At 39.6% G+C, this 22,510-nt stretch overlaps 3 protein-coding genes and 1 pseudogene across 3 annotated transcripts in view; 2 read left to right on the top strand and 2 right to left on the bottom strand.

The window, feature by feature from the left end:
- Window positions 1–22,510, top strand: part of LOC111346825 (uncharacterized) — a 551,029-nt gene that overhangs the window by 500,670 nt on the left and 27,849 nt on the right. The window contains 1 exon segment of the mRNA XM_088749275.1: window positions 14,375–14,385. Coding sequence (XP_088605401.1) covers window positions 14,375–14,385 — 11 coding nt within the window.
- On the bottom strand, window positions 16,223–17,884 carry LOC148737167 (uncharacterized). The gene is given in 4 exon segments (XM_088747746.1): window positions 16,223–16,282; window positions 16,284–16,586; window positions 16,986–17,095; window positions 17,773–17,884. Coding segments are annotated over 4 exon segments (585 nt in total).
- LOC148737166 (uncharacterized) lies at window positions 18,891–19,557 on the top strand. The gene is made up of 2 exons (XM_088749084.1): window positions 18,891–18,988; window positions 19,026–19,557. Exons 1-2 carry the CDS (start codon window positions 18,891–18,893, stop codon window positions 19,555–19,557), a joined length of 630 nt encoding a protein of 209 aa, XP_088605210.1.
- On the bottom strand, window positions 19,799–20,966 carry LOC148737165 (uncharacterized; annotated as a pseudogene).

Raw genomic sequence — 22,510 nt, 5'->3', positions numbered from 1 at the left:
TAAACCTTGATATGAATTGTCTTCGCTAACTCCTTTATTTCCTTCATCTTTTTCACTTCTTTTTCTTTTTTTTCCTCCAAAACACAACAACCTACAGCACCTTCTTATATAGTTGCTTGCAATCTTTCTAGAAGATTCCACAGGTCCACAACACGTCTATTTTTAGTAAAATTACATCATATAATTTTATAGAATTTACGATAAACAACTTGAGTTTCTATAAATAGCAGTCACGTGTTCATGTCGAAACCACTAGAACTTTCCTAAAGGACTAATCAAGAATGTTCTGGAAATCATAGGATAATCGATAAACGTGCCAAATAACATGTCTTCTGTCCATAAAATCCTTTTCTAAAGATCTTTTCTCTTGAAAAAAACTAGAGTATCTATATATATATATATATATATATATATATATATATATATATATGTCATAATTATCTAGGCAAGACCCAAGCGCTGGGAAAACGAGTTTAACAGCAACCTAGACCTTTAGAACCCATGACGCTATTTGACTTTTAATGATTTGAATTTTTAGATCAATGCCGTATATTAGCCTTTCCATCGACCCTGTTCTTCGTAGGAGAACGTCTTATTAATCACACCATAGCAAATATCAGTGTGATTGACAGGGACACTTGTGAATACCGTTGCTACCTGAACTATAACTGCGTCAGCGTTAACTTTTATTTTGGAGAAAATGGGGCAGAAGCACACAACTGTGAACTGAATAACTCAACTGCTAAAGAGTATGACGAGGATCTGGTACAAGCATCGAATTATGTGTACCATGGAACTAAGGTACATAGACGAGCTGTTAATTAAATGTCAATTGCACCTCTCTCTTTTTAAGCCATTCAGGAGAGCTAAGGGATACTTTCATCCATGATTTGTTATTTTTACATAATTTTAACCACCTGCTAGCGTCGTTACGGATTTTTTGTACATAAGAAATTACCAAAAACAAAAATCCTTTGAGCGCCTTGAGGACGGACACCCAACACCGTTAACATGAGCGAGTACTTTGTCGTATTCATTTTAGAGCCATGCTCACCTGCCTTGAGTAAACAATTGATCGCTGCTCTATTAAAGAAAGTACAACCACGCTTCTAATAAGAAAATTATCGGGAGAAAAGATAACTGGAATGGTTATTTTAAGGCATTTCTGCAAAAGGCAATTTTATTCCATTGGTTCGAAGCTTAAAAACAGTCGCAATAATTAGATCAATTCCATGACCCGGGAGATGCTAAGAACAGGTAGAAAGGTACAATTGAGCTATGACTGGGGTTCCAAGATGTTGTTCTTAGGAACGTCACCATACTCTTTAAATCCTATCTACAGGCACCCCTTCCCGATTTTTTTTTTCTTTTTGTACTCAAGTTCTCGGGGAGATATCGGAGAACGTTGTTAAGGTATTGAATAATTACTTGTGACATCCCATTTCTTTTATTTCTTTCTTTTTCTTTTAAAGAATTTCTGTGCTCAGTCTCCATGCGAAAACCACGGCACCTGCCAGTCGGGATTCACAAGAAAACGATATCGATGCTTATGTGCGTCTGGGTTCACTGGCCACGATTGTGAAAAAGGCAAGAATTAAAATAATAAAAATTAATTTTGTGTTTCATTGCAATACCGGGACCTATCCCCTCGGATGGTTTATAATTCAAAATCGGCTCTACTTATGACGCGTAGTTTCAATTTTCTTGCTTTTTCTTTAGAAAGGATCTCAAGCCAGCCCCATTATGTGTTTTCAAGCTGTAGTGTCACCCCAGCCTATTACAGGCATCCCGTGCCAAGAAAAGTGGAGCGAAGAATGTTCCTCTCCACAGCCTCGCATTTTTTGTTCTAACTTGCTTCTTCACACACCACTGGCGACAAATAGCATTGCACGTCAGACTTCCTCTCCCCCCCATCCCCCCACCACTTCCTGCGACCTCTGTAATTCAGTATTTTGACCAAAGGTCTATTGACTTTATTTTAGACATCGACGAGTGTGCTATAAATACCCACAACTGCAGCAATGAAAACGTCGTTTGCCAAAACACCAAGGGATCATTCAAGTGCACTTGTAAACTTGGATTCACTGGGGTTATACACAACTGCAGAGGTACTGAACATTGTAGAAACACAAGTTATATAATCCTAATTATAACGTACTCCGAAAATCACATCTAAGACACAAACGTCTCCACTAAGACGACTGGATTAACAAGCCGTAGATCTGGTTTTGCATTGCACAGCTCCGCGTTCCCCTTCCCCACTTCCTGCGACCTCTGTAATTCAGTATTTTGACCAAAGGTCTATTGACTTTATTTTAGACATCGACGAGTGTGCTACAGATACCCACAACTGCAGCAATGAAAACGTCGTTTGCCAAAACACCAAGGGATCATTCAAGTGCACTTGTAAACGTGGATTCACCGGGGATATACACAACTGCACAGGTAATGAACATTGTAGAAACACAAGTTATATAATCCTAATTATAACGTACTCCGAAAATCACATCTAAGACACAAACGTTTCCACTAAGACGACTGGTTAACAAGCCGTAGATCTGGTTTTGCATTGCACAGCTCCGCGTTTCCCTTCCCCACTTCCTGCGACCTCTGTAATTCAGTATTTTGACCATACGTCTATTGACTTTATTTTAGACATCGACGAGTGTGCTACAGATACCCACAACTGCAGCAATGAAAACGTCGTTTGCCAAAACACCAAGGGATCATTCAAGTGCACTTGTAAACGTGGATTCACCGGGGATGTACACAACTGCACAGGTAATGAACATTGTAGAAACGCAAGTTATGTAATCCTAATTATAACGTACTCCGAAAATCACATCTAAGACACAAACGTTTCCACTAAGACGACTGGATTACCAAGCCGTAGATCTGGTTTTGCATTGCAAAGCTCCGCGTTCCCCTTCCCAACCTCCTGCGACCTCTGTAATTCAGTATTTTGACCAAAGGTCTATTGACTTTATTTTAGACATCGACGAGTGTGCTACAGATACCCACAACTGCAGCAATGAAAACGTCGTTTGCCAAAACACCAAGGGATCATTCAAGTGCACTTGTAAACGTGGATTCACTGGGGATATACACAACTGCACAGGTAATGAACATTGTAGAAACACAAGTTATATAATCCAAATTATAACGTACTCCGAAAATCACATCTAAGACACAAACGTTTCCACTAAGACGACTGGATTAACAAGCCGTAGATCTGGTTTTGCATTGCACAGCTCCGCGTTCCCCTTCCCCACTTCCTGCGACCTCTCTAAATTAAAATTTTGACCAAAGGTCTATTGACTTTATTTTAGACATCAACGAGTGTGCTACAGATACACACAACTGCAGCAATGAAAACGTCGTTTGCCAAAACACCAAGGGATCATTCAAGTGCACTTGTAAACGTGGATTCACTGGGGATATACACAACTGCACAGGTAATGAACATTGTAGAAACACAAGTTATATAATCCTAATTATAACGTACTCCGCAAATCACAACTAAGACACAAACGTTTCCACTAAGCCGACTGGATTAACAAGCCGTAGATCTGGTTTTGCATTGCACAGCTCCGCGTTCCCCTTCCCCACTTCCTGCGACCTCTGTAATTCAGTATTTTGACCAAAGGTCTATTGACTTTATTTTAGACATCGACGAGTGTGCTACAGATACCCATAACTGCAGCAATGAAAACGTCGTTTGCCAAAACACCAAGGGATCATTCAAGTGCACTTGTAAACGTGGATTCACCGGGGATATACACAACTGCACAGGTAATGAACATTGTAGAAACACAAGTTATATAATCCTAATTATAACGTACTCCGAAAATCACATCTAAGACACAAACGTTTCCACTAAGACGACTGGATTAACAAGCCGTAGATCTGGTTTTGCATTGCACAGCTCCGCGTTCCCCTTCCCCACTTCCTGCGACCTCTGTAATTGAGTATTTTGACCAAAGGTCTATTGACTTTAATTTAGACATCGACGAGTGTGCTACAGATACTCATAACTGCAGTAATGAAAACGTCGTTTGCCAAAACACCAAGGGATCATTCAAATGCACTTGTAAACGTGGATTCACCGGGGATATACACAACTGCACAGGTAATGAACATTGTAGAAACACAAGTTATATAATCCTAATTATAACGTACTCCGAAAATCACATCTAAGACACAAACGTTTCCACTAAGACGACTGGATTAACAAGCCGTAGATCTGGTTTTGCATTGCACAGCTCCGCGTTCCCCTTCCCCACTTCCTGCGACCTCTCTAAATTAAAATTTTGACCAAAGGTCTATTGACTTTATTTTAGACATCAACGAGTGTGCTACAGATACCCACAACTGCAGCAATGAAAACGTCGTTTGCCAAAACACCAAGGGATCATTCAAGTGCACTTGTAAACGTGGATTCACTGGGGATATACACAACTGCACAGGTAATGAACATTGTAGAAACACAAGTTATATAATCCTAATTATAACGTACTCCGAAAATCACATCTAAGACACAAACGTTTCCACTAAGACGACTGGATTAACAAGCCGTAGATCTGGTTTTGCATTGCACAGCTCCGCGTTCCCCTTCCCAACCTCCTGCGACTTCTGTAACTCAGTATTTTGACCAAAGGTCTATTGACTTTATTTTAGACATCGACGAGTGTGCTACAGATACCCACAACTGCAGCAATGAAAACGTCGTTTGCCAAAACACCAAGGGATCATTCAAGTGCACTTGTAAACGTGGATTCACCGGGGATATACACAACTGCACAGGTAATGAACATTGTAGAAACACAAGTTATATAATCCTAATTATAACGTACTCCGAAAATCACATCTAAGACACAAACGTTTCCACTAAGACGACTGGATTAACAAGCAGTAGATCTGGTTTTGCATTGCACAGCTCCGCGTTCCCCTTCCCCACCTCCTGCGACCTCTGTAATTCAGTATTTTGACCAAAGGTCTATTGACTTTATTTTAGACATCGACGAGTGTGCTACAGATACCCACAACTGCAGCAATGAAAACGTCGCTTGCCAAAACACCAAGGGATCATTCAAATGCACTTGTAAACGTGGATTCACCGGGGATATACACAACTGCACAGGTAATGAACATTGTAGAAACACAAGTTATATAATCCTAATTATAACGTACTCCGAAAATCACATCTAAGACACAAACGTTTCCACTAAGACGACTGGATTAACAAGCCGTATATCTGGTTTTGGATTGCACGGCTCCGCGTTCCCCTTCCCCACTTCCTGCGACCACTGTAATTCAGTATTTTGACCAAAGGTCTATTGACTTTATTTTAGACATCGACGAGTGTGCTACAGATACCCACAACTGCAGCAACGAAAACGTCGTTTGCCAAAACACCAAGGGATCATTCAAGTGCACTTGTAAACGTGGATTCACCGGGGATATACACAACTGCACAGGTAATGAACATTGTAGAAACACAAGTTATATAATCCTAATTATAACGTACTCCGAAAATCACATCTAAGACACAAACGTTTCCACTAAGACGACTGGATTAAGAAGCCGTAGATCTGGTTTTGCATTGCACAGCTCCGCGTTCCCCTTCCCCACTTCCTGCGACCACTGTAATTCAGTATTTTGACCAAAGGTCTATTGACTTTATTTTAGACATCGACGAGTGTGCTACAGATACCCACAACTGCAGCAACGAAAACGTCGTTTGCCAAAACACCAAGGGATCATTCAAGTGCACTTGTAAACGTGGATTCACCGGGGATATACACAACTGCACAGGTAATGAACATTGTAGAAACACAAGTTATATAATCCTAATTATAACGTACTCCGAAAATCACATCTAAGACACAAACGTTTCCACTAAGACGACTGGATTAAGAAGCCGTAGATCTGGTTTTGCAATGCACAGCTCCGCGTTCCCCTTCCCCACTTCCTGCGACCTCTGTAATTCAGTATTTTGACCAAAGGTCTATTGACTTTATTTTAGACATCGACGAGTGTGCTACAGATACCCACAACTGCAGCAACGAAAACGTCGTTTGCCAAAACACCAAGGGATCATTCAAGTGCACTTGTAAACGTGGATTCACCGGGGATGTACACAACTGCACAGGTAATGAACATTGTAGAAACGCAAGTTATATAATCCTAATTATAACGTACTCCGAAAATCACATCTAAGACACAAACGTTTCCACTAAGACGACTGGATTAACAAGCCGTAGATCTGGTTTTGCATTGCACAGCTCCGCGTTCCCCTTCCCCACTTCCTGCGACCTCTGTAATTCAGTATTTTGACCAAAGGTCTATTGACTTTATTTTAGACATCGACGAGTGTGCTACAGATACCCACAACTGCAGCAACGAAAACGTCGTTTGCCAAAACACCAAGGGATCATTCAAGTGCACTTGTAAACGTGGATTCACCGGGGATATACACAACTGCACAGGTAATGAACATTATAGAAACACAAGTTATATAATCCTAATTATAACGTACTCCGAAAATCACATCTAAGACACAAACGTTTCCACTAAGACGACTGGATTAACAAGCCGTAGATCTGGTTTTGCATTGCACGGCTCCGCGTTCCCCTTCCCCACTTCCTGCGACCTGTGTAATTCAGTATTTTGACCAAAGGTCTATTGACTTTATTTTAGACATCGACGAGTGTGCTACAGATACCCACAACTGCAGCAATGAAAACGTCGTTTGCCAAAACACCAAGGGATCATTCAAGTGCACTTGTAAACGTGGATTCACCGGGGATATACACAACTGCACAGGTAATGAACATTGTAGAAACACAAGTTATATAATCCTAATTATAACGTACTCCGAAAATCACATCTAAGACACAAACGTTTCCACTAAGACGACTGGATTAAGAAGCCGTAGATCTGGTTTTGCATTGCACAGCTCCGCGTTCCCCTTCCCCACTTCCTGCGACCTCTGTAATTGAGTATTTTGACCAAAGGTCTATTGACTTTATTTTAGACATCGACGAGTGTGCTACAGATACCCACAACTGCAGCAACGAAAACGTCGTTTGCCAAAACACCAAGGGATCATTCAAGTGCACTTGTAAACGTGGATTCACCGGGGATGTACACAACTGCACAGGTAATGAACATTGTAGAAACGCAAGTTATATAATCCTAATTATAACGTACTCCGAAAATCACATCTAAGACACAAACGTTTCCACTAAGACGACTGGATTAACAAGCCGTAGATCTGGTTTTGCATTGCACAGCTCCGCGTTCCCCTTCCCCACTTCCTGCGACCTCTGTAATTCAGTATTTTGACCAAAGGTCTATTGACTTTATTTTAGACATCGACGAGTGTGCTACAGATACCCACAACTGCAGCAACGAAAACGGCGTTTGCCAAAACACCAAGGGATCATTCAAGTGCACTTGTAAACGTGGATTCACCGTGGATATACACAACTGCACAGGTAATGAACATTATAGAAACACAAGTTATATAATCCTAATTATAACGTACTCCGAAAATCACATCTAAGACACAAACGTTTCCACTAAGACGACTGGATTAACAAGCCGTAGATCTGGTTTTGCATTGCACGGCTCCGCGTTCCCCTTCCCCACTTCCTGCGACCTGTGTAATTCAGTATTTTGACCAAAGGTCTATTGACTTTATTTTAGACATCGACGAGTGTGCTACAGATACCCACAACTGCAGCAATGAAAACGTCGTTTGCCAAAACACCAAGGGATCATTCAAGTGCACTTGTAAACGTGGATTCACCGGGGATATACACAACTGCACAGGTAATGAACATTGTAGAAACACAAGTTATATAATCCTAATTATAACCTACTCCGAAAATCACATCTAAGACACAAACGTTTCCACTAAGACGACTGGATTAACAAGCCGTAGATCTGGTTTTGCATTGCACAGCTCCGCGTTCCCCTTCCCCACCTCCTGCGACCTCTGTAACTCAGTATTTTGACCAGAGGTCTAATGACTTTATTTTAGACATCGACGAGTGTGCTACAGATACCCACAACTGCAGCAATGAAAACATCGTTTGCCAAAACACCAAGGGATCATTCAAGTGCACTTGTAAACGTGGATTCACCGGAGATATACACAACTGCACAGGTAATGAACATTGTAGAAACACAACTTATATATAATTCTAATTATAACGTACTCCGAAAATCACATCTAAGACACAAACGTTTCCACTAAGACGACTGGATTAACAAGCCGTAGATCTGGTTTTGCATTGCACAGCTCCGCGTTTCCATTCCCCACTTCCTGCGACCTCTGTAATTCAGTATTTTGACCAAAGGTCTATTGACTTTATTTTAGACATCGACGAGTGTGCTACAGATACCCACAACTGCAGCAATGAAAACGTCGTTTGCCAAAACACCAAGGGATCATTCAAGTGCACTTGTAAACGTGGATTCACCGGGGATATACACAACTGCACAGGTAATGAACATTGTAGAAACACAAGTTATATAATCCTAATTATAACGTACTCCGAAAATCACATCTAAGACACAAACGTTTCCACTAAGACGACTGGATTAACAAGCCGTAGATCTGGTTTTGCATTGCACAGCTCCGCGTTTCCCTTCCCCACTTCCTGTGACCTCTGTAATTCAGTATTTTGACCTAAGGTCTATTGACTTTATTTTAGACATCGACGAGTGTGCTACAGATACCCACAACTGCAGCAATGAAAACGTCGTTTGCCAAAACACCAAGGGATCATTCAAGTGCACTTGTAAACGTGGATTCACCGGGGATATACACAACTGCACAGGTAATGAACATTGTAGAAACACAAGTTATATAATCCTAATTATAACGTACTCCGAACATCACATCTAAGACACAAACGCTTCCACTAAGACGACTGGATTAACAAGCCGTAGATCTGGTTTTGCATTGCAAAGCTCCGCGTTCCCCTTCCCAACCTCCTGCGACCTCTGTAATTCAGTATTTTGACCAAAGGTCTATTGACTTTATTTTAGACATCGACGAGTGTGCTACAGATACCCACAACTGCAGCAATGAAAACGTCGTTTGCCAAAACACCAAGGGATCATTCAAGTGCACTTGTAAACGTGGATTCACTGGGGATATACACAACTGCACAGGTAATGAACATTGTAGAAACACAAGTTATATAATCCTAATTATAACGTACTCCGAAAATCACATCTAAGACACAAACGTTTCCACTAAGACGACTGGATTAACAAGCCGTAGATCTGGTTTTGCATTTCACAGCTCCGCGTTCCCCTTCCCCACTTCCTGCGACCTCTCTAACTTAAAATTTTGACCAAAGGTCTATTGACTTTATTTTAGACATCAACGAGTGTGCTACAGATACCCACAACTGCAGCAATGAAAACGTCGTTTGCCAAAACACCAAGGGATCATTCAAGTGCACTTGTAAACGTGGATTCACTGGGGATATACACAACTGCACAGGTAATGAACATTGTAGAAACACAAGTTATATAATCCTAATTATAACGTACTCCGAAAATCACATCTAAGACACAAACGTTTCCACTAAGACGACTGGATTAACAAGCCGTAGATCTGGTTTTGCATTGCACAGCTCCGCGTTCCCCTTCCCCACTTCCTGCGACCTCTGTAATTCAGTATTTTGACCAAAGGTCTATTGACTTTATTTTAGACATCGACGAGTGTGCTACAGATACCCATAACTGCAGCAATGAAAACGTCGTTTGCCAAAACACCAAGGGATCATTCAAGTGCACTTGTAAACGTGGATTCACCGGGGATATACACAACTGCACAGGTAATGAACATTGTAGAAACACAAGTTATATAATCCTAATTATAACGTACTCCGAAAATCACATCTAAGACACAAACGTTTCCACTAAGACGACTGGATTAACAAGCCGTAGATCTGGTTTTGCATTGCACAGCTCCGCGTTCCCCTTCCCCACTTCCTGGGACCTCTGTAATTCAGTATTTTGACCAAAGGTCTATTGACTTTAATTTAGACATCGACGAGTGTGCTACAGATACCCATAACTGCAGTAATGAAAACGTCGTTTGCCAAAACACCAAGGGATCATTCAAATGCACTTGTAAACGTGGATTCACCGGGGATATACACAACTGCACAGGTAATGAACATTGTAGAAACACAAGTTATATAATCCTAATTATAACGTACTCCGAAAATCACATCTAAGACACAAACGTTTCCACTAAGACGACTGGATTAACAAGCCGTAGATCTGGTTTTGCATTGCACAGCTCCGCGTTCCCCTTCCCCACTTCCTGCGACCTCTCTAAATTAAAATTTTGACCAAAGGTGTATTGACTTTGTGTTAGACATCGACGAGTGTGCTACAGATACCCACAACTGCAGCAATGAAAACGTCGTTTGCCAAAACACCAAGGGATCATTCAAGTGCACTTGTAAACGTGGATTCACCGGGGATATACACAACTGCACAGGTAATGAACATTGTAGAAACACAATTTATATAATCCCAATTATAACGTACTCTGAACATCACATGTAAGACACAAACGTTTCCACTAAGACGACTGGATTAACAAGCCGTAGATCTGGTTTTGCATTGCACAGCTCCGTGTTCCCCTTCCCCAATTCCTGCGACCTCTGTAATTCAGTATTTTGACCAAAGGTCTATTGACTTTATTTTAGACATCGACGAGTGTGCTACAGATACCCACAACTGCAGCAATGAAAACGTCGTTTGCCAAAACACCAAGGGATCATTCAAGTGCACTTGTAAACGTGGATTCACCGGGGATATACACAACTGCACAGGTAATGAACATTGTAGAAACACAAGTTATATAATCCTAATTATAACGTACTCCGAAAATCACATCTAAGACACAAACGTTTCCACTAAGACGACTGGATTAACAAGCCGTAGATCTGGTTTTGCATTCCACTGCTCTGCCTTCTCCTTCCCCACCTCTTGCGACCTCTGTAATTCAGTATTTTGACCAAAGGTCTATTGACTTTATTTTAGACATCGACGAGTGTGCTACAGATACCCACAACTGCAGCAATGAAAACGTCGTTTGCCAAAACACCAAGGGATCATTCAAGTGCACTTGTAAACGTGGATTCACCGGGGATATAGACATTTGCACAGGTAATGAACATTGTAGAAACACAAGTTATATAATCCTAATTATAACGTACTCCGAAAATCACATCTAAGACACAAACGTTTCCACTAAGACGACTGGATTAACAAGCGGTAGATCTGGTTTTGCGTTGCACAGCTCCGCGTTCCCCTTCCCTCCTTCCAATGATGATGGGTACAATCCATTGATTTTATTTAAGACGTCGACGACTGTGCTCTAAATTCCCACATCTGTAGCGAGGATGGCAATTGTACAAATACCGAGGGATCTTACAACTACTCTTGTAATAGTCTTGGATTCAGATGGGATGGACATGATTGCAAAGGTATAATCCTGCAGATCCTGCTCTTTTCAATAAGATATAGTCTCATGGGTAACATGTCAGCAAGAAAAACAAGAATCGATCGGAATAAAAAAGGTGGTAAGTTTTGAGCCCAGTAAAGAAATAGAAAGAGACTTTAATTGTCTCGTCACGAGTGTGGGACAAAGAAACAATTTCGAGTCCTCTTGAGGAATCGAACGTCAGACCACTGAGCCACAGAGACTCTATGGTGAGTCAAATCAGTTGCAAAACCATTTGCTAAAAAAGCTCTTGATGCAGGTGTTTCACATGCTGGAGAACGTTTTGGAAAAGCTGTTTCTCAACGATCGGGTGATTTTATAATGAGAACATTACACAAAATGCAAAATAAAAACACTCCATGAAAAAGTCCTGCCAAGATGAAACCAAACGCACAAGAAGAGTCAACAGACATGATTCTCAATCGGTTGATAAGTGGTAATGGTATCAGACGGTAAAATAATCTAACATAATAATATAATGTCATTCAGAACAGATCAGTATTTATTACAAAATGAATTAGTAAGAATCCAGCTTGATGATGTTATCCGTAGCCCAGCTAATGATCAAGAACAATCTAAGACTAGTTACAAATTCACCATCAACGACCGAAGTAGTCTTTTCGTTTGGTATACTGCTTACTTCGAGGTCCAGTTCCAGGTTCAAAACAAAGCCGATGGTACTGCCTTTGGAGCAGACCGATTACTCAAGAAGCGTCGTTATAAATAATCTATGGTACCTGGAAACAGAGCACAGAATAGTAAATGCCAATCAAAACGCTGGATTTGAAGCACGACGCCTGTTAACAAGTGGAAACAATGATATAAATGTAATCATTCCTCTCAACCGTTATTCATTTTTTGAAGAGCTTAAAGATCGCACGTTACCAACAATGAAATTACAATTTCAAATCGAGCTACTAGATGACGCAAATCTCATCTGCAAATTGAACGCTGTCGATAATGCTCGCGTTGTGATCGATCGATTCTTTTTATGTTTGAAAAATCATCTCAGTGGCACTATATCATCGGGATTTTCTCAGATCAGTATAATCATGGATAATATAAAGCATGTCTTTGTATTTCTTCAGCGTAATAAAGACGGTAATGATGAGGCGAATCCGTATGAATATTATACATTCAATATCAACGCTGACCGTGGTGGTGGTAGTTATCTCGCAACTTGTCGTTTAGAATATGGTAATGGCGTATTTTATCCCGAAGTGAAATACGAAAGCGACTCCAAAGTGAGAATATTGAATGATTTGATGAGTTATGCAATGCGGAAGAATGATTACAATTCAGGCACGGAACTTAATCTCAGTAATTTCAATTCTCTTTTCGGATTTATTTATTTCGATCTCCGTTATCAAACTGGAAAGGTTACAAGAGATCCCAAGCAGCTTATTTTTAGATATAAACTCAATGTTCAAGCAGCTGCTGATAGTGTTTTCAAAGTGAATGCTGTTGTACTATACGATAAAGAACTAATAATAAAACAAGTCGAAAATGAATTGCTGATAGTGTAAATTATTGAAATGTTTGATTGATTGATTTATCTCTTTTCTTGTTGATTGAATATGTTATATGATTGAATAATTGTATGACGTATATTATATACAAGATGTGACACAGTTATTTGAAGTCAACGTTAAACTATCTCCAAATCAAAAAAAATGAATCTCGGTAGAGCTTATAAAAACAAACAGTCAATAAAATTGAGATCAGCCTCGAACGTATTGACAAGTAATGATAAACTCTTGGTTCTAGAGACAGTAGCCAAACGGTTAACAAACATCGTCAATTGAAAAAAGGTATTGATATAAAATTGGCTCAATCAAGCATCAGAAACCAAATTGGAGGCAGCCTTTTAACATCAATTATTAGATTGAGAAGAACTCTTTTACCAACTGTTGGAAAGACATTTGGACTTTCTGCTTTATCTGGTTTGGCAAGTGAAGGAGCATCTCAGTCAGTTAAAGCAATTTCTGGAAAAGGTGCTCAGTCAGGTGGTTCTCTAATACCAGAGAATAAAATAAATCAACTCATTCAATACAATAATGTATTAACTGAAAAACAGAATAGATATATTTTAGGCGTTTTACAAAGTAGACAAGGTGTTCATACTAAACCAATACAGACTTAAAAAGGAGGAGACCTTGGGACTATTCTTGCTTCAATTGGTATTCCAATGGCTATTGGTTTGGTTAAGAACTTAATTTCTGGACGAGAGGCACCACGGTTGGGATCAAAAGGTGGCAAAGGAGCTCCAAGATTGGGTGCTTGCGCATATCCACCTCCATTTATCGGAAACTGGTCAAATGATCTAGTTGGCAGAGGTTTAAAAAAATCCAAAAAAAAAAAACCTAAAAAAAAAGCAAAAGATTACTTCCAGGAAAAAGCAGCCCGTTAAATTCAATTCCATTAATCGAAGCAATTTTGTAAGACCACAATTTCACAAAACAATCCCTTTAACAAACTTTGATCTGATTAAATGGTGTGAATATCTAAAAAAAATTCCAATAATAATGTTTTAAGCAGAGATGAAAAGGTTCCACACAACCATAAAAAAAACTCTATTTATTTACAATCTTTACCCATCATACAAGTCAGGATCACATTGGGTAATTTAACAACTTTTGTTAAAGATAATGTCACCAATTACTTCCATTCATCTGGAATGCCCCCATTTGGGGACTTTTCGTGAACAATTACATACTTTGCATACCTGGTACTATACATACAAAAAGATATATAAGGAGTCGCGATAGGTTAAAGTTAGAGACCTTTTCCAGTTAGTTAGTGTTACTACGAGGAGCCCAGAGGAGCAAGGGCCGGATAGGGTAGTTAGAATTGTTTACTGGAATCGTCAGCCGTGTGGAAGGCTGCCCTGGAAAAGTGTTGTGGATATTGATAAGCGACAAGGATCTTTAAAGAGAACCGTGAGTTGTGTAGTAGTACACTGAGATTGAAGTTATAGTATTTATAGAGGGCTGTAAGTTAAGAGGATAGTTATTGTATAGGTATTAATTTCGCTCCGTAGCTAAGTTAAGAGGATGGTTATTGTATTAGTTATTGGTATCGCTCCGTACTACGTCAGTCAATAAATTAGCTGATTTAGTATGGGTGATATCTTTCTGGCGGTTGAGAAAATACCGTAACACTACCTATCATCAAACGATTTACGAGTCGCGAACGACAAATTGTGTTCTTAATTTTAGTTTTAATTGCATTGCATTATTTTTGTTAAGAGTTAAGTCAAGTTTACAATTTTTTTAAGCACAGTTACATTTTCATTCTGTAATCATTGCTAGCAATACAGCACGCACGGTTCGCGCCCTTTTTTTCTCTTAGAAGACGCGTGTCCTTTCTTGATGATGTGCCTGTTAATTAATTTGATTTAAGATTGTTTACTTGCGAATTGACCGTTTCAGTGTAAATTAAATGATAAAGATCATTTAATGCGGGCGCTTTCAGTGATATTTGACACCCACCAAGAATGACTGTTTTACCTGTCGTTTATAATTTGACTGGCCTTACGGGCTTGTCAAAATACGGCACAACTCGTAAAAATACTCAGCGAAAATTGTTTGAAGAGCTAACAAAAGGCTGCATGCCTTGAGATTTTCTAAGGAGTCAGAGTCCTATCATACTGACCTAGTGTAGATACATTGTTCATCAATCAGATCTCTTAGTGAACGTGCATCACTTATGTAGATATCTTATCGAAGCAGCTCAGAGCAGGGCATTGAAGATTATCTTTCCAGATAATGGTTATGAGGAATCATTTGTTTTGTCTACTCTCCCAACCCTAAGTAAACGCAGGGATCTTGCCTGCATCAGGTTTTTCAAGGACCTTCACAGGACGAAATGTCAAGAATCCGTAATCGGAAACGTAAAAGAGATTTGTGAAACCGCTGCGGAAACATAACAGGTCACACGTGTATCCGCTGGCGGCTCGGTGACGTTTACTCGTGTTTCCGTTGCTGCGGTAACAACGGAACCGAATCACTTTTTTTACATGTTTCCGTCAGGTTTCAGTTGAAGGAAACAAATGTTTCCACATATGTAACCTCATGTTTACATGTGCGGAAACACATGGTAACGTTCCGGAAACATGAATTTTTTATATTTCCGTCATACCGAAACGTTCACGGAAATACAAGGTTACGTTTCGGAAACATGTTTTCCTGTTGTTTCCGTTGACGTAATAAGACAGAATGTCGACGGAAATACGAGGTTACTTGTAGGAAACATTTTTTCCTCTTGTTCCTGCTGATGTATCCAGACTTAGAGGGGAGGAAGTACAATGTTCTATTTCAGAAACACTTTTTTTTTTCAGCATGCGCAGTAGTGGTTTTTTCTCTTCCTTTTTCATTATTACAGGACAGGTTAATATGTTGTGATTGTGCGTTTTTCTATAACCTATACCAGACTTATACTGTTCGTTTGCGAAATCTGTGCTTCATTACTATTGTGTAAAATCACACATACACTTCAGTCGATGGATCGGTGACACATAATTGACTTTTGTTATTTAAAAAGTACATCGTCTTCGAATATCGTCCTCGTTATTTGAGCAAAATGTGCCTACAATTCCTTTCTTAACAAATGAACATCAATAAAATATTTCAGCTAGTATATAGAAAATGTCAAATGTGCTGAAAAAAATGTCTCGACTTATTCGCTGCGGACAGCCCAACGCGAGCCGTTAGTTGGGTGAGGGCGTGATCAGGCGTGATGATTCATCCTCAGTCCGGTTGACACGTGCACTGGTACGACGTTGCTTCTCAGTTACTTCGGCAAAATACGCCTCATCCAGTATCACTTTAATGTTCCTCAGTTTGCTCCTCTCCCATGAAAGTCTTCTGACTTTTTGTGGTGTTGGGCCAACCCTTGGTTCTACTGCCTCTTCTTCGCAGCTTTCTTCCGACGACATAAAATGTAATGCGTCTGGGGAAGACAGAATTTCTCGTGCCCTTTTCTTGTCTCCATCAGACAGCACTGTCGAGTTGTCCAGAGTATACAGTCGTCGAGAAAGTTTCTAAAGGGAATAAAAGATCGAGACAAGTGAGAGCCTTGTCGGAGCACTATTGAGAAGTCAAATAACTGCCAAAGTTGCCATAACTGCCATTTCATTGACACGAAAAACTCGATTATGAGCTTGCTAAGATTGAAATAGACGAAAGACAAAAAAATCAGCCACTTAGCTCAAGCTTTGGAAGAAAACCATGTTGACATTGTAGCAGTTAAACAGCAGCGGAGGCTGCTATTAAGCAACTGATTTAATACACGCGCAGAGTTGTTACCAAGAAAAAATAATAACTGTTTTAATCATATTTTCTCTTCTTGTACTGGATTTAAGGGACTTGTTTCAAAACATAAGAGACAAAGTAGTAAACGTTAACAATCTGGCCTTATATAATTGATGTAAAATACTTACCCTCTTTAAAAGATTGCTTCGCTTGATTCGCCATCGGTGCTTCTTAAAGCTGTTGTTTGCTTTCTTTATTTTATCATCTCTTATAGATCTCCAATGCTGATGAACCGCACCTAATTTAAAACAGAGTATGTTAGTTGACGAAGCATGCTGTCGACACGAATTAGTAGAAATTACTCCGAGAAAAATTGGTTGCCACCCAACATTATTCATTCAGCGATAGCACCTTATTGCATTGGCAGCTTTCGACTCGCTTTAAAAATTGACTTGTGTTCAAATATAGATTCAACCGTTTCCACCCTTCAATCCATTTTTGGAAACAACATCTTTTTATATAGCTACATCACACAAGCAATCTGGCCGGGACATAACGTACGTATAGTTGAGGGCGAATCAAGATTTGAATGGATGAATTTTACTTGTTAGTCAGTATACTTAGATTCGCTACAGGTAGGGTTATGACGCTAATTTGACCTCAGCCTACAAGCAGTCTCTCTTTTGCTCTAAGGAAAGCCAGTGAGAACAAATAAGAAAATAAGTAAAAGTACTGGCAGAGTTAAGCTGGCGCCCGAAAGATGTGTAAAGCACATCTTCGATATTTTCACCTTCATTGCCCCGGATTTTAGAGCAAAGAGACTGCTCGCAATCTATTTTGACCCACTTGTCTGAGAGGCTCGATTGCCTGCACATAGTACCTTCAAAACGACTCTTATAGAAAAATATTAATAGCAATATAAATTCGATATGGCCAGCTGGTATCTTATTGGAGGAACTTATGAGAGAGGCTTACTTTTGATGGTTGACTTCCTCCACTTCTTCTTACCGTAAACTGCCCGTACTTCTATTAAGAGTTTCTTGGCCAAGGCTTGATTTGATGAAACGTCGAAACTACATGTACACATACAATAGAGAAAAAGGAGAAGGTCAAGAATAGAGAAACGATAGCTAGAAAGGTAAATTTTTTAAATGATTGTCCAAAACAGGCACAGGCCGCGATGAAACAGTTATTCACATCTGCATAGAGCAAGAGGAGTGAAATCAATCATCAACCAAGTGAGAGAAAAAAGAAAAATATAAAGACAGCTTTTGAGCAGCAGTTAACAAATTGTCCCAAAGCAGATCTAGACAGACTAGGGTTGAGAAACATTTCTTCAAAGCCCTGAAAAATTTTTAACTTTAAAGAATTGCGATTAGGTTGAAAAGTTTAAAAAATTAAAAGCCATCTTGGTTAAAAGTTTAAGAGAAATGCTACGACGTTTCGACGTTCGCTTAGCGTCATTATCAAGTCAATAATGATTATTATATCTGTGTAAGTTTAAATAAAAATTGACTTGACTTAACTTGAATGAGTGAAGTGAGAACGAATATAAATATAAAAGAATTCCAAGGACTTATGAATAACAAGATGAAAATATGCGTGGTTTACAAATTTAAATAGAGAACTTAAGCACCAGGCTATTTTGCAACGGCGACGGCGACCGGAAGTGACTTTTTGTTCCGGTGGGCGTTCTGGAGTTGTCTGTCAAGTCGCCTTCGTTTCGCGCGAACGTGAGAACCTTCATCAGTTTTGGCGTTGTATCCAGAACGTGAGTATTTTTCCCTCGCTAGCTTGTCTCAAACTTGTTGTAACATTTTATTTTACTCTTGTTAGTTTTTTAGAATTATTTTCTTTCATGTTGTTCAAATTGTATACTCAAACATAGATAAACACACGGACATTTTCAATTCTCGTAGCTTTGAGCAAAAGATGTAGGCGCCCGCCTCCGATGGAAAGCCAAAGTAAGCTTAACTATTGAGTCTTTCGAAGAAATTTCAACGGAAAATATTTTCATGTTTGCCTTAATAAGTTTACATTTTCCCTCGACCATCGGTCAAATAGATGAATTGTCGTAATTTGCTTTTAGAGCTATGGAGTGGACTGAAGATCATGATGTTATTTTGATTCGAGAAATTCTGGCGAACGATTTGTTTTCGTTCAAAAATGGAAGTTTTGCCAAGGAAGAAAGGTGGGAATCGATTACAGAAAAGTTAAATCAAGTGAAGACACCGTTTTCATCTCAAAGATAAAAGGGCAGTAAGAGACCGATGGTTTCTTCTCCAGAAGAAGTATAGGGCTAAGATGCATCAAGAAGAAACTGCATGTGGAATATCTGTGGACGACATGTCTGAAATAGATGTTTTTCTTGAAGAATTCGTCGGGAAAGAAGAAAGCTTAAACAAAGTTGGTGATGCTCAGTCAAGAAAGCAAAAAAAAGATAAAAGCAAGGCAGAGGACATAAGGCAGAAAGTTTTAGAGCGATACAGTGAAACGAAAAAGCGCAAGTTAACACAGAATGGCGATGGATGCCAGGAGAAACCGAAGCGCCAAAGGAGAAGTGCTCGCACCGAACCACTAGTTCAATTCATGCAAGAGAAAGTGAAGACTGAGCGAGAATTACGACAACAAGAACTGGACCTAAGAAGACTAGAGCAAGAGCAGAATCAGCAAGTGATGGTGACTGTCTTACAGCATCAACAACAAACAAATCAAGCCATTTTGTCGGTTATTCAAAAGCTTCTTGAGAAGAAAGAATGACATTTTTCCTAAGTATTCAGTGTTCATTTGTTTCAGGAACAAGACAGGTATTTGCTGAAATTGATGTCTTATTATTTACTTGCGTTTTGTGAATTGGAAAAAAAAAACCAAGTTCATTCATTGTTATTGCTACAAGTTTGATCACTTCTGCATTGTTGACCACCAAGAAGAATTCAAGTACTTAATGAATTTATGTTGAATTATAATGGCCTTCATTTCTGCTCGGTTTATGAGAGAGAATTTATCTAAAATAATACTGCAATGAAGGAGGGTCCAGACCGAAAAACTCTGAGGTTTTGTTTCCATATAGGCAGGTACCAGCATTATTAAGAAGTGCACATACAAGATACATTTTTCCCACTCAACTCATTCCAATTTTCAGGTTTTTCTTAAAGTTCAAAAACTTGAGGTCGTTGATGATGTCACCAAATAGCCACTCCACAGTTACTCTAACAGAACTCATGTCAAAATTGTATTGCTCTATCATCGGTGTTAGGACACCATGGCGAAATGGTGCCTGTAGGTGTACTCGCAGCGGATAGGCGGGATCACCATAAACACTCATGGGTTGGCCAGCTGGGCAAAATGCATTCCTTTCCAACTCCTGGAGAATATTGGAATCTACTAACGTGCTTGCATCATGTTTTCTCCCCTCTGCATACCAAAACGGATAAATAAAATTAATAAATGAAAGAAACCTTCTGTGGCAGCTTATATTCATGGCATCCCAGTGTACATAACCTACCGACAGGCCCATAGGTATTTCCAATGAGTCCATCTGGTAGACCGACGGACTGGAACTTGAGGGAATGTACCCGTTTATGGCCATTGTACACCATTTTTTGGTGTTGGCCTGGGCGAGAAATTGGTCTGACTGTTCCATCAATAAACGCAAAACAGTTGCTGAGAGGTGCACCCTTTGCATGAGTAACAACTGCATACTCCTGTAGCAGTGGTGGAATCAATATATCAAAATTCCATTGTGAAATAGGATGACCATGGCTCAGAAAAATATCATCCATCATTGTATTGGTAATCATACTTATTTCAGGAACTGGTCTTGCGAAACGATGAATTGTGTCTGAATAGCGACATGAATACGAGAAGCGCTTCAGAAGCATACTAAGCCCTTCAGTTCGGTCACCCGTTGTTCTTTGTGGACAGCGTATAGTGTCTGGTAATTGAAGGACATTTGCCAATAACGTTATGTCCTGCTTTTGCAGTCTGAACTCCGCTAAACACTCTTGATTCATCCATCTGGTCGAAATCAAACTTAGGGTAGGAGCTGTAAGGGAATTCTGGATTCTTGGAACTGTAACTTTCGTACAAGGTCAAAAATTCTTCGTCACTGATGATTTTACTATCGTACAATAAAAAAGCAGGTTTCTCATCTCACTGAAGGATGACATGAAATTGTGGTGCATGCCGTTGAAATGTGACTCATTAAGGATTATTCATCACATCGCACGCAGCACCCGTGGGCAAGATGGAGCAAATCCTGCGTTCTAATTATCTTGCATGCTACTCGATGGGCCCATCTTGCATGCTACTCGAGCATGCAAGATGGGCCCATCTTGCCCACTCAGGACTGCCCACATAGACCCCGCGCATGAGAAAAATAGAATAAGAACTACGTTCTTAACTCTTGGAAAATTTCGGCGACGGAAAGGCAAAAAGCGGCAGAAGATAGTAAAAACAAAGAAAATAGAGGCAGCTCTCGTGAGTTTGTTGTGCAACAAAGACAGTTGGCTTTCTTTCCCAGCTCGCGAAGGAAAAAGATCATTCTTAACTCGTAATAAAGCGAAATCTTTTATAATATAATAAATCCTTTATTAAACAAGCTTTTCCGGTCAAGATGGCTGGATATCAGCCTTGTTCCTTTTTCAAAATTTTATGCACTTCGACTTCTTCTCGGTCTATAAAAATGCAAAGAAAGAACTCGGCCAATATCCAGCCATTTTGACCTCACGCTTGGTTAATAACCCATACACAAATTATTCACACATGAGAAATTGCTCAAATATTATCAGTGCCATTTGTATCATTGTTATAGTGTGTACCTACTGCACTGTAATTCAGCTCTGCCTACAAAAGAGTTGATTAAGCATATCTATCTGTCTCTCTATCTGTCTATCTATCTATCTATCTATCTATCTATCTATCTATCTATCCACTTCTCTTTGTCTTCTTTTCTTTAACCTACGTACCAGCATGTTAATATCGTGTCAAGCAATAGCTTAGAAATTTAATCTTGCTTTACCACAAGAAGAAAAACCCGATCAAACTGAAAATCTTTCAAAAGATAAGAATTCAACTTTTTTATTAACTTACTAAACCGAATTCTCATAGGGATCGATAATTCCCAATTTCTAAACTCGATGACGTCACGTGAAAAGCAAGAATTAAATCCCCTGGTTCAATAGCCCCGGACTCTAAATCAAAATTTTACGGTTTGCTCAACTCTCGACTTTTTTCACGCAGAATGGCTGGATATCATCAGTTACTCGTTAGCACTGAAACGGAAAATGTGAATTAATGCAATAGCGCATGGAAAAGCCCAAAGGAAGGGGAGGAAGGGCTTAAACTAGCCCAGTAGCATTGATTAATCTCGCTTTCCCGATTTAAAGAGGCAATAAGTTAGAAATCCAAGAGTGGCTTTCTTAGAGGATGGGTTTATCTTTAACTCAAACTTAAGAAGGGAAAGTTTAAAGAAGTATATTAGTAATCTTTGGACTGAAAAGAGGCAAAGAAGGGACAGTTTTAGTTGAAGGCCTATTTCAAAAGCGATCTGTTTTAACAAAGAAGATCGACACGACATTTCAATCACAATCAGATGCCATGCTTGATAAACTTTCGGGGAAAAATACTTTCGTGACTAGCGGGTACACATCCATTGAGAGACAAAGAATTGAATAAATGATCAAATAAAAAAAGTTGAATATTAAATAACTTA

This window comes from Stylophora pistillata, chromosome 2, assembly GCF_964205215.1.
Source record: "Stylophora pistillata chromosome 2, jaStyPist1.2, whole genome shotgun sequence".
NCBI lineage: Eukaryota > Metazoa > Cnidaria > Anthozoa > Scleractinia > Pocilloporidae > Stylophora > Stylophora pistillata.
Note: the sequence above shows the minus strand (reverse complement) of the source record. Positions and strands in the feature narration are given on the sequence as shown.

What these genes read in the sequence shown, in the direction of transcription:
- LOC148737166 (XM_088749084.1), top strand. Translation starts at nt 18,891, where the DNA reads ATGGAGTGGACTGAAGATCATGATGTTATTTTGATTCGAGAAATTCTG. An exon ending in AGTTTTGCCAAGGAAGAAAG is followed by an intron (nt 18,989 to 19,025) that starts GTGGGAATCGAT and finishes AATCAAGTGAAG; the next exon opens with ACACCGTTTTCATCTCAAAG.